The following is a 12,971-nucleotide window of genomic DNA, read 5'->3' on the forward strand; positions in this document are numbered from 1 at the left end:
CAGAAACTATCTCCCTGTTCAGCTCCTGAATACCATTACCAAAATTTGCCTGCCACTAGCAGTTAGCCTGTATTGCACCTGCAGATTTTTGCAGGTTTTCTAACTGTGAGAGCTTGGGGTTTCTCAGATGAGACTCTGAAATCTGTACTGAGGATCAGTACAGGTCCTCGAGTGTAAATATTGAGTGTCTGTCCATGCAGTGGCTATTGTAACTATATCGTATTTTGTTTCTGAGTGGATGAGGTAAATTATATGCAAATAGCTATCAACAACCATATTTCTCTCTTCTTTTAAAACCTATGAGCATATAAGGCAAACTCCTTCCAGGAACTGCTCAAAGCATTTATACATAGTATATATTATAAATTATCTGTTTCCTGCTTCAGAGGAATGAAAAGTAACTGAGAAAGTAAAAGTAATTAAGCAGAGGACAGTCAGTGGCCCTGAACAGAGAAGCGGGCTTTATTAATGAAGAACTTTTCAACTAAGAAATAATAATGCTTGTTTTACTGTAATTCCAATTGTTTAGACTAGAGCCCCTTGAGGCCTGGGCTGTTTCTATGTATTAGTTTTTCCAGTGCTTGAAAGCAGGTCTTCATGGTTGTGACTTGGAGGTTTACAAGCTACCTAATATTTATATCCCATAAATAAAAGAAACTACTTGCTGATAATTTTCAGACCATTCATGTTAAACACTTCTCTTCCAGCCAACCTGTGGCCAAAAGGTTTTTGCCAACATTGACAAGATTGTGCTTAGCTTTGAGTTCTACAGCCTAAAAAGAGTTAAAGACCTATTGGTTTCTTTTCACTGTTTTCAAACATCAATTAAACTGAAAACAAGGGCTACAAATTATGGTGACTTTGTGGGATAGAGATGTGATGGTGTGAAAGCACTGTTAATAATAAAAAAAATTATTAATAACTTTCTCAGGAGCCGCCAAGCAAAGTGTAAATTGCTTTCTGCTTGGTATCAAATTTTCATTTAAGGTACTGTATCATGGAAATTTTTAGTCTTGTTAAAATTCAGGTGACCTAAAAATAATGCTACCCCTTCACCTCTGTACATTTTGTCATCTCAGCTGACAAATGCGATTTTTCTAGATTTAATCAGCATTTTATAATGACTTCTACTGAAAATACAGCCTGTTGGTTTTCCCTTGTTGGCCTGTAAAATGTATACGGAACAGTGGATTTATTTGTTGGTCTAAGAACTTGCTAAAAATGTAACAGCCACAAAAAGCATGCTTTGGGCTGAATAGCGGCACCCTCTCTCTATTTAATGGAACTTGCATGTTTATGGCTTTTCAACTAGTTTTTTAAAAACACTTAAGGAAGTGCAACACCAGTATAAATTTTCAGACCATAGTTCTGTAGACTGAAGATTTTCCTTAGTTCATAAGACAGCGATATCCTTATTGACTGTAGCATTGCCATGCCATTTCATGAGCCTAATTAAAACTTCCACCAAAGAATTGTCCTTTTGGTGAGAAGACAGTGACTCCTCCATGGCCTTTTGACTCTTGGCTGCTCTTCACCTCAAAGATGTGAAGTACCAACCACTGAAAATGTGTTGGTTTTGTGCTAGTTACATGTTTGCTAGAAATGCAGTAGAGAGCAGAGAGGTACCAGTTATCTGTGTGAGATACCGAGTTCTCCACACAGCTGATCTGTGCTAAACGCTGAAGCGTGGCCTTGAAGTGCAGAGCTTCAGGTCCTGTAGATAATTCTCCATTTCCCTGGTTCCCAAGGGCATGCTGAGAAAGCTGTGTTTATGATCACTTGAAAGCCTCAGATACCAGGTGACAGTGAGCTTCCACCTAATCCTTGTTCATCCCTGTATATGCAATAGCTTACACTTCCATCTAATTTTTATAGAAAAAAAAATCCCCCTCAGGCTGGCTCATTTTCCTCAACTTCACTTTTCAACTAATGGTGACAGATGAAGAGGAGAATCTCACCCTGTACTTTAACCATTGAATTACTTATTTGTCAGTGAATTTTTAGCTAGGATGAAGAATTGTTTCCTCACTGAAATTACCATGTTTATCACAGTTCTGCAAAGCTTACTGCTTTTCAGTAGCTCGCAGACAAAAGATGTAAACAGTATAAGAAGCCTGAATTTTAGTATTTGTTCATCTGTCTTTTGAGCTTCCTTTAATTTGATGCTATTTGACTGCAAAGACGGTTTTGCAGTTCTTCAGCAGTGATGGTGGGTCAACAGGAAAGCAGGCAAACATCTCTGCTAACTGTCCATCCACAGTGAGCGGTACAAAGAAAAAACAACTTTCAAACCCAGCTTCCAGCTTCCTCTGGGTTTGACGCGAGAGGATTCAGAGGGCCCAAAGCAAGAAGTCCTTTTCTTTTCTACATTTTAATTACATGGCATCTTAAACCAAACCATTGGATATCACAGTCCAGCCAACTTCCAGCATTCTCAGGTCTATCAACTAGCTAGTTTCAGTGCCAAGATAGTTGAGATGGTGCTTTACGCTGTGGAGGCCTACTTTGGTGTTTGTATGTCATTCATAGTTCCCCAAGGGGAAGCTCACAGGGTGGCTGCATCCAGATGGGCCTGCCAAGTAATCCTGGCTGCTTAGCAGGGTGCCACCTTCTGTGGAGTGACAAGGGCCTAAAGAGATGAAGAGGGAGAGCAGCGTGAGTCCATCCCAGGAGGTGAAGATGCAAGTCCTTTTCTCTGTATAAATTGTCCTTGAAGCAGATGTTTGGTTTATGGTGTCAGCTGAAGCACTGCTCTTTTTAAGGTCACTTTTAACTGTTGACACAGCCCAGAGGTGCATGTAGCTGTCAATTGTTTCTTTTGAAAATTCATTCTGCTTTAATAAATTGGAGAAATTCCTTGGTCTAGCAAAATCCAGAAATAACAGATGTCTCATGTGTCAGGCATCAGCAAATCCTAAAGCTGTGGGCATGACCCCTGTCCAAGTCCTGTTGAGAAATCTACCTGCCTTCAGGATCAGGTTGCCCAAGAGTTTGGTGTTTTCTGTAACAAGACCAAAAGTGTAAGTTCCACTTGCTTATAACATGCTGTTGTTGGACTTAAAAGCCCTCTTCCGCAAAAGTAATGGAGATTTAATGTGGTTACTGGTGTTCTTCGTTGTGTTTTGGAGAGCATTCAAGCTGAGAAGTTCTAACTTTCTGAATGTTCAGTTGATGAGGCTGGGCATAGCTGAACTGTGTTTTCTTTAAGCATTTGAGCCTTCATCATCCATGCGAGTGGAAGTGCTGTTACTGACTTTGGGTGACAACGGGATTAAGGACATACGGCATGGGGTCGACATCTTGTCAGACTGCTATGGACCTATGTTTCAGGTTAGCATGGAACATGTCACCAGATTTTGCTTGAAATGAAACAGGTCCTGCAGGTATTGGGATAAGCTGTTGTGGTCAAGAACAAGTCAGCCTTTTTTTTTTAAGTGTCTGCAGCACTGTAGATCATGACCTCCTTGATGATTATCAGCGTGAAACTGCACCTAGCAATAGTATTCTCACCAGTTTTCATTAAGGTTTCACGCTCATCCAGCATTTCTAAAGAGAGTGTTAAGGCTTTACAATTGAATATGAGAGCAGGAGTACTCAAGAAAGAACAGCCTCTAATAAGTGGCAGAAGTCAAATGGAGATTATACCTTGTGTTTATATAGCATCTTTTAACTTAGAGGGCTCCATGAGAGTTAGTGAATTTATTGAACTGTTTTGTTCACCACTGCTTCTTTGTCATGAGTGACTCCAGCTGGTTATCAGTGCTTAGCCGTGCTGCACAGTAATCAAAGCGAGGGAATGGAGCTGGGCTTCCCATGCTGAGGACTCTGCCAGACTTTCTAGCCAAAGAGTAACTGTGAAATATGCAGACAAAGTAGACTGGAGACAAGGTAGACTAATAGGGCTAATGCTATTGCATGCTGCTGACTGCTGAGAGAGGCATGAAGAATTTTATATTGCTTGTAGAGCTGTTGGCATTGCTTCTTTTGATATAGATTTTTCTCACATAAGCCCATGCTCTGACATGCTGGCTTGATGTATCATCTCAATAATGTGGGAAGACTGGGGAAGTTCAGTGAAATGGCTGTATTTCAGTACTGTGTCTGTCAAGGGAAGGATGTCAGTCAGTCACAGGCTGGAAAAAGCAAACAGTCACCATGTGAGACTAAAGTTCTTAATGTCCCTGTGTGCAGACCTGTGCCTCCATTTTCAGGCACTTCACACCCTTCAACAGTCACGTATTTAACCTGTGTTGAGCACAAGTGTAAATCTTGCTGCATTTCACAGTGAAGAACCATTTCCCCACATTCCAGCAGCAAAGCAGAGATGAGAAGCAATAACAGAGAAACTTCAGTTACTGCCTGAGGACATCTGCCATACCAATGAAGGAATTAAAATTACGCCATTAAATTAACAGTTTATACACTTAAAATGAATAAGTCTAGGAGATTGTTGTGGCTATGAAGAAAGATTTAAAATGGTTCATTTAAATGTTTTGATTATTGGATCTGCTGATGCACTATTTCATGAGATGACCGCTTTTCTGCAAGAGGATCGAATCACTTAGAAGAGATCTCAGGGACATCCCATTGAACTGACTGGTCATCTGACATAGGGAATATTTCATGTTGTAGCAGTAATGGTGGTTTCAAGTCACATTGATTGCAAGTGGAGACCAAAAAACTTTTTAGATAGGCTAAGCACCTGAATGAAGGTAGCTGGTATCCTTTCTCACTTATGTAATTCTTTTTACGCTTTGCATCACTGTTATCAGAACCATCATTTTTAGATAGTCTGAGCAAAGAGATTAAGAATTGAATTTGTAAGTAAGGTTGCTGTCCTTTTTGTGATGGTCTCGTCTTGGCATAGTCCGTGCACATTGACACAGCTGTGTGAGGAGACAGCAATGGTAGCACTGTTTTGCATCTGTTTGGTGACTGGTAGCATCTGTTTGATGATTAACTAAAGGATTTCAGCTGTTAGAGCTGTCAATCTGACACCTTTGATGAGCATTAAAATAAATCTGTGCTACCAGGAAATGCTCATTTCTTTTCTCCTGCTTTTGATTTACTTGACTCTTTGTGTCCTTGCTGATAACTGCTAGCAAGGCTAATGCGTTATAAACTCTGAAAAGTGAGGCAAGCGGGTGTCATTTTTTGCACAACAGATGTTCCTGATCAGGAATCAGACAAAGGATCTCATCATTCTTCCTCTGAGCGATTTAATTTGTCTATTCCATGGCACACCAGCCACCTCCTGTCTAGTGACTGACATGCCAAAGTCCTACTTCATTTTAGGATCAGTTCCTTTAATCTTACAGAATTATTAGGTTTTTTTCCATGCCAGAGCAAAGAGAGTGGAAAAAAGGAAATTGCTTCATTGCTTACGGTGTCACCAATAATGCATCATAATGAAAAGTAGCAAAGGCCTACTTCAAAATAGGAAACCCAAGTACTACATTTTGAGAGAACTAGAAAGTACTCTGAGTACTTTTTTGAAGAAATAGCAATTTAGATTTGATGGTGTTTCTTTAGCAGTTGTAAGGCTCAGAGGTAGGGATAAGCAGCGTATAATCCATCAGATTCTTGTAATGCAACTTAACGAGGTGGAAAAATTGATGTATTTTTAAGAAAAGTTTTTTGCTGTGGATCCAGTTCTCCACTCCTTAATCGTGCAAGTTGTCCAAAATGAGTAATTACTGGGGTTTCTGCTTGCTTTTCCATTTAGTTTGATAAAACTGTATCGCTCTGCTGCTGTTTTGTAGTGATGGATGGGTACTGCTGGAGATGTAAATTCTGTAGTTATTCTATTGTTAATTTCCCAGTTATTGGTCCTGCACAAAAGACAGTTGTTTTGCCTATGCACAGCTCCTGACACTGCCCCCTGACTGATCTAGTATACCCAACAGGGGCCAGTCATTGCTCACCCTGCTCAGGAGGCTGCAGACTGTGCCCCGTGTTCCTGCCAATATCTGCCAAAGATTTGCTAGAAGGGAGATGCAAGGGAAGTTGGCCATATCTTGTGCATGTGGCCAGCCCTGCACAGAAGTGGCAACTGCTGTTGCCCATACAAATGGTAGTGTCCGTGGCCACAGTCACAGCTGTCAGTCCTGATAAATGAGAAAACTGTATTTGAGGAACTCATTGTAGCCCATCACTGGTAGAAAGAGAAACCACTCATATGACCTCTGTTCCATTTGGCAGGTTGACAGGACAGAAGTGATTCGAACCTGTATAAATCCTGTCTTCTCCAAGCTGTTCACGGTGGACTTCTATTTTGAAGAGGTGCAGCGGTTGCGGTTTGAAGTCCATGACATTAGCAGCAATCACAATGGGCTGAAGGAAGCAGATTTTCTTGGTGGCATGGAGTGCACTCTTGGGCAAGTAGGTATCACTGCCATTTTTCCCCCTCGTCTCTCATCTTTTGTATGTATATGAAATATATCTCTTTGCAAAGTGGCTGATGGGTGAAACTTGTCATTCATGACAAAATTCTTAATTGGTGCTTTGAACAGGATAATTAAGAACTTCTGCTGGTTTGATTTACTGCTGTAGTATAGCTTCAAGTCAGCCAGTGCTATAGGAAACTGAGCATCAGTGATTGGCCTTGTACAGTAAGAGCACAGGCTCATTATACTAGTGTTGAGAGGTAGACTGATTTGGGGGGAAGTTACTGTTCCTAATGTTACATGGGATTTAAAGCATGTTCCAAGTCCAAGGAATGCTTGCAAATAAACTTTATTCACACAGGGTAGTGCCTCATGATGTGGCAAATAGAGAGATAGGGTTGGATTCATTTCCCTGACTCTCAGTCATCCAAAAGTTAGGTGTCTAGACTGTTACTCTTCTGATTTCCATCTTTAGTTCAGTGGAGAGAAACAGACAGTTCCAGCAGTTGATTCATTCCACCTGTGACACCCATCATAGATTAGGATAAATTGCCTTGAGGAGATACCTGTCCTTCCCCATCAGTTATCAAGAGAGTCTAGGCAGCTGGCTTAGAGTAGCTACCTAACTTTTTAGATGACTAAATTTAAGAGTGATGAGTCCTACCCACAGGATTGATATCTAGAGGTCATCAGAGCCAGGTCTGCAGTGAATTCCTATATCGCTGACTGGTACCATGCTACAGTGTCTCAGGTATCATGGTTTATTTCTAACTGGCAGACTTTTTGTTATGCAGGGTCTCATAACACAGATCTCAGCTCTGTGCATAATGGCAGTGCCGAGGATGGTCTCGGTTTTACTGAGCTGAGTGTAAATTGGCTCTCCGCTCTGTGGTCTGGGGTAGCTTGTGTGACGAGAGCAAGCAGTGCTTTCATTTAGATTATCCGTTGCAGTGCTTCCATGTGAGTTTGTAGCCTGAACGTGGTAGCTTGGCATGGAAGATGCTGCAAAGCTTTTGTTTCCTATTTTCTTGCCTTTTCTTGTTGCTTCCTCAGCCCCACCGCACATGAATCCCTTTGGTTTTCTTCCCAAAGCCATTGGGCCAAACATGCTGAAAGAGAAAAAGTCCTCTCAGTGAAAGAATTAATACAAAATATATGTATTTACTAACTTGAAAGCTCAACATGAAGGTATTAGCATTTAGGATATTTACAGTGCAGAATAAAGTCTGTTCTTTGTGACAGACTTTGTGGCCTTAATCAATGAAAATAAGCTATCCTATAACACCAAGGAGAGTGAGAAACAAAAAAGTTATTACAATGTTCTTCTCACTTAATTGGCTTGAAAATGAAGGGGAAAAAAATGTCATTGCTGCTGCCTGTAGCATAATCATCTTTATAATTATTTGATCTCTATAAATAGCGCACAGCTGGGTTGGTTGCAGTGTAATTTTAATGGTAACCAAGAAAAAATAATAACAATGTGAAATCTGTTCACAGTAATGTAGCCTTGAGAACTCTGATCTCATATTTAGACTTTTTTGGTGGGTTCTTACCCCCCCCCCCTTTCTAGTTTTTTAACTTTACATAATTTCTCAACTGGTTTGAGAAAACCCAAAAATGTTAGCGCTGGAATTGTCATCCAAGCAAAGCCATTGTGAGGAGTCCAGTGTTGAAAATCCTGCAGCACAGGCTGTACATACGGAGCTTACACTCATGCTTAGCTGTTTGGTGTAATTACTGAATTTTTAATGATTATAATAGAGCCATGGCTTTTCTTGAGGTAATTTTGACATGAATTTGTTGCTCTACATCATTTTAGTGCCTGAATAAAACATGATTTTGTGTGAGAGTGTGTGCCTGCCTATCAGTTCACTTTCCCATTGCAAGTAGGTTTTATCTGAGGCACCCAGCTAAGCTCCAGATTTTTAGGCATAGTCTGAAAGACTGATTCCCTCCCCGCTCCCCATAAATGTGCCAACTTCTATTGCGCTCTTCTAGGTACTAGTTGATCTATAAGAGATTCACTGCTACCTGTACCTGTTTGTAGATCATCATTTAGATGTGTAGTAAACCTGCATTTTTGCCCAAATCATGTAATACTCCTACCTAAAACAAAATTAGTAGGAATAATAAGTACTGGGAAAGGCAGTAGCATGGTTATGCAGTAAGATGACAGGAAGAAGTGAGTTTCTTTTTCTTCTGATCTATCTAAATCTTAACATGCAGCCTACCCAATAGATACAAGCTTATTGGAAATATGGGGTCTTGGATGTGAATGAAGGAGAAATGCGTTCCTTTGGAAGGTGTCATTATTAATAGTCTCTTCCCAAATGCTGTAATAAATCTGTGTCCCAAAAGAGCGATAAGGGCAGTGACTTGTAGGCTGTTAGATCCTGAACATACATTGTCTAGTGACATCCCACTGGATTTTTAGCAAGACTTTTTTCTACTGCTCTTGCGGACAAGCCAGTTCTGTGCCTCTACTGGTAAATACTGTGGTTAGCAGCATCCTGGCATGCAGTCAGTTATACCTGGATGCGAAGAGTAGATGCATCAACAGGCATTTCATATGCCGCAGTATTTAAACACAGTAGAACAAATGGTTGTGGATAGATACCTGCTAAGTGTAATTAAGAAAAAGTCAATGTGCTAAATAGAGACATTTCCTTAAAGTGGTTGGTTTTGTCCATCATGCTCAAGAGTTGCCCTTTCAAGTAAAACAATAGCAGATTATCTCTTGAAGGGTTTGAGAGGGAGGAGTTTTAGTGCAGGTTTTTTGGGGGATTTTTTTGGTGTGCTTTTAAGTACCAGAAGTCTGTTCCTTCCACTCAGAAAGGCTCTTTTTACATTCCAGTTTCCCCGCTTCTTCAGTGTCCTGGTAACATGCTGAATTGCAGAATGCTAACAAATCTGTTCTGTACGATTCAAATGATAGTGAGATCAAGAAAGCCCTAAAATATTAGAGAAGGTACTAAAGTTGAAAGTTTGAACAAATTTTCTTCAGTTAGTAGCATCATCTTAAAATATGGTCTGCAATTATATGTAGTTTATAAAATAGAGTTTCTTAAGGAACTTTACATCAAGAGAATGTGCCATACTCCAGTGCTGTATTACTTAAATAAAGTGGCATTGTTAAATGGTAGGTTAAGATGCATAGTTAAAAACTATGCATTTTAAAAATATGTTATTATTTTTCATTTTACAGTTCATTTTTAAGTAACTGCATAAAACTAATATCTAATAATACTGGTTTTTAACAGTTAAGTTGTACAGTCGTACGGTAGCTACTTAAGCAAGGAAAATATACTGTGTTGTGCTCGTAACTTCACAAAGATTATTCCAAATCTGAATCATATTTGTGAAATTATGGGACACTTTTTTTTTAAACAGTGTTGTCCTCTAAAACGCAACAGACCACGAAACATCCTTTATCCAGACGCGTTTCTGAAAGAAGTTGTCTGGGTTCTAGCTTTGGCTTTGGCTTGGCTTAGGAATATATGTATAGAAAGAGCAGATGAATTCTAGTACAGTTAACATTTCTAGTTTTTATCCTAATTTTAGGTATCTGTGCACTGAATTCCTACCTGGAAGACATTTCTTAACAGAATTTGAGCATGCAACCAGCTTGTTCTGACAAAATCTGTTAATTCTTGAGTTCAAGGCTGAGTCTGCATAATTTCATCGCACATGAAATAACTTTGAGGAAGATACAATTGAGAAACCTGTGAGAGGCTAGAAGTGGAGACTAAACTGTGACAGAATAGTGAGTGTGTTTCAACTGAGCCTAATGAAAAGTTGAAATTAGAGGGAAAGTTTAGTGCAATTTACTTGAAATGCCACACAAGGACGTAGCATAGACATTTGGGAATGTGTGCTCTTCCTGTTCAAATCATAAAGTAATTTAAGTCAGAAGGGACCTCTGGGGTCTCTAGTTCAATCTGCTGCTCAAAACAGATTAGAGCAGGTTGCTCAGGGGCTTGTCCAGTCCCATTGTGAACGTCTCCAAGGATGGAGATCTCACAGCCTCTCTGGGCTTTGTCCCAGTGCTTTGTCACCCTCACAATAGCGATGGCTTCCTGTCCCTAGGGTTTGCCTACCTCTGGCAGGACCACAGAAAAGCAGAGGCATAATGAACCCTCACTCCTATGTCATGTGGAAACATTTACAAATACTCATAGTAGCCTTCAAGTGGCAAAAGAAAGTCTGAATTGGCAGATCAAAAGTAAACAATGCAGGGATGACTTAGCCATAGCTGGTCTTGCTTTGGGAGGAGGTGAGTAATAGCAGCCTTCTCGAGCTGCTGCTGCAGATGACATCTCTCATCCTTTGGACTGGGAGTGTTGGGGTAGAGCAGTGGTTTGGCACTGTGCTTTCCACTACAAGAGAAATGGCTTGGGATGCTCCATCTGCCCACTAGTCTTCTAGCTCTTTGATTCACTATAAATAGTTGCTGTGTTCTTTGCATAGGCACTGGCAAGCAGAGGCACCTGTGTATCTTTGTAGTGATAAGCACTGAAATCACAAGCACTAATATTTTAACTGCCATTTTGGGGCACCACTGTATAAAGGTGACCTCTTGCTTTCATTTAGGTGCTTTAGGTGCTACGAATCAGTTCATCCTTCATTGTGGTTTTACAGATGTCTGTAACTAAGGAGAGTAAATTCCTCCCCTTCTTTTTCCCCTTTGTTTTTCCTTTTCCCCTTCCCCATCCCTACGGAAAGAGTTCAGGCACTCCACTCACCCAGACTAATCACTTCCAACTGAATCCCCATCTAATCACTGAAGGTTTTGTATTTCTGTTGCTTTTTGGTTGCTCACAGAAACTGTGATTGTTTGTTTGGAGGGGCAGGAGATAGATTTATTATTTAGGGGGTTGGGGTTTTTTGTCCATCAAAAAACAATGGAAAAAAATCTTAGATGGACAAACACTGTCAGAAATTTGATAGCCTAATTTTCACAGTATTCAGCTGGGATAGCAAAACCCCAAACCCAAGTCCTTTTCTGTTTATGTCTTAGTGCATTGAAATTGCATCATTTAGTACAGTCGGGGCTCAAACTTTCTAATAGCCAAAGTTAACTTCTTAACCACACAGGAATTAAGTATCAGGAGGGTGGCTTAGGAACATTTTTTTTTCTTCTGATGTTTCATCCAGAAGTCTCGGCCTGATCTTTAAGAACTCACAAAAAAATATTTCAATGAATAATCATTTTCTGATAAGAACTAAACAAACTTATGTTGCCAAGACATTCTTGATTACTGCTCAGCTGTGCCTGCAACGTCATTAAATTACAGGAACCAGTAAAGTTGTTATTTCTTAAATGCTGTGCACCATCCCACCTCTGCAGTGTGGGAATAGCCTTTGTGGTTTTCTTCCATTACTTACCACAGCTGGTCTTTGCCATTTTCAAATTTGTGATTCCATTCCTTGTTTGGTTTCTTTTAATTTACAGAAGCATTAAAATATTGTTACAATTCACAACTCCCTTACTTGCTTAACTAGTAGCACAAGTAAAGAAAACTGCAGAGGTGTAAATCTTTTCCTGCCAAGAACCTTTTCAAGTATTATTTAGAGATTTAATAATTCCCATACATGCATTTGTGTACAAATTATATTGAACCTTCCTTCTCAGTAATGAGTAGTATTGTTTCTTGTGTGCTTTTAATAATACATGTCATTAGCAGATTATGCACTTGAAAATGCTGACTGATTATTAGTTCAGTTTCAGCCATTGCAAATCCCCTTGCTCTTGAATTGGAGAAAGGCTAAAAGAGCCGTGATTGCACCTGAATTAATTAAATTGAAGTAGTCTGTATGAGAATATTTGTTTAATAGACTGTTGACTGCTTCTGTGGTGCAAAAGACATAGCACCAGTTTTTTCAAGGTATTTGAATTCCTAAATCTCATTAGATGTCTGTATGCCTCCTTAGGTACCTAAATACCTTCAAATACTTGGCCTTTGATCTCCTCCAAATGAAGTTGCTCAATTCATTAGTGAGATGAATAATGTACTTTATTAGATATGAATGTCATTTTCTACCAGGGCTGACTCAGAGCACAAGCAAATCATCAATGCAGCACTCTCCCTAACTTTACTAACCATTTAAACACCTCGGTTATCCCCAGGAAACTCTTGGTTTGCCATTGCAGCATGATCTCTGAAGCTGTAAGACTTTCAGTTCTATATGAATCTTGCCAGTCAAAGTTAATGGAATTACTTGTACAGTTTGTACTGCTTTGTTTTTACATACTTTATCTTTTTGTATGAATTACGGTAGCAGTCGTTAGAAAAGTAATTTAAAATTTAGTTTGCTATTATAATGAGTTGTTATTATTATGACTAATTCTAAAAGGGCTGCTACACTACATACTAATTAAATTCAAAGACCTTTCATGCTATTGATAAGCTATTTCCTGTAATAACGTTATTGCCTCTTGTGATAGGGATATCTTTTTTCCTCAGTGTTCTGTTTTGATTGACTATTTTCAGGTACAGGTCTTTAACAAAGACAGGGAGAGGTGTAATTCAGCTGTAAATAGATTGTGAGCTGATCAGCAGTATAGGGAACAAAAGAAATCTTGAA

General features: G+C 39.6%; 1 protein-coding gene across 1 annotated transcript in view; it reads left to right on the top strand.

Moving 5' to 3' along the window:
• Positions 1-12,971, top strand: part of CPNE4 (copine IV) — a 201,912-nt gene that overhangs the window by 73,604 nt on the left and 115,337 nt on the right. The window contains exon 2 of the mRNA XM_009331254.1: positions 6,202-6,381. Coding sequence (XP_009329529.1) covers positions 6,202-6,381 — 180 coding nt within the window. The remainder of the gene's footprint in view (positions 1-6,201; positions 6,382-12,971) is intronic.

The sequence above is a fragment of the Pygoscelis adeliae genome, unplaced genomic scaffold (genome assembly GCF_000699105.1).
Source record: "Pygoscelis adeliae isolate BGI_AS28 unplaced genomic scaffold, ASM69910v1 Scaffold99, whole genome shotgun sequence".
Taxonomy (NCBI): Eukaryota; Metazoa; Chordata; class Aves; order Sphenisciformes; family Spheniscidae; genus Pygoscelis; species Pygoscelis adeliae.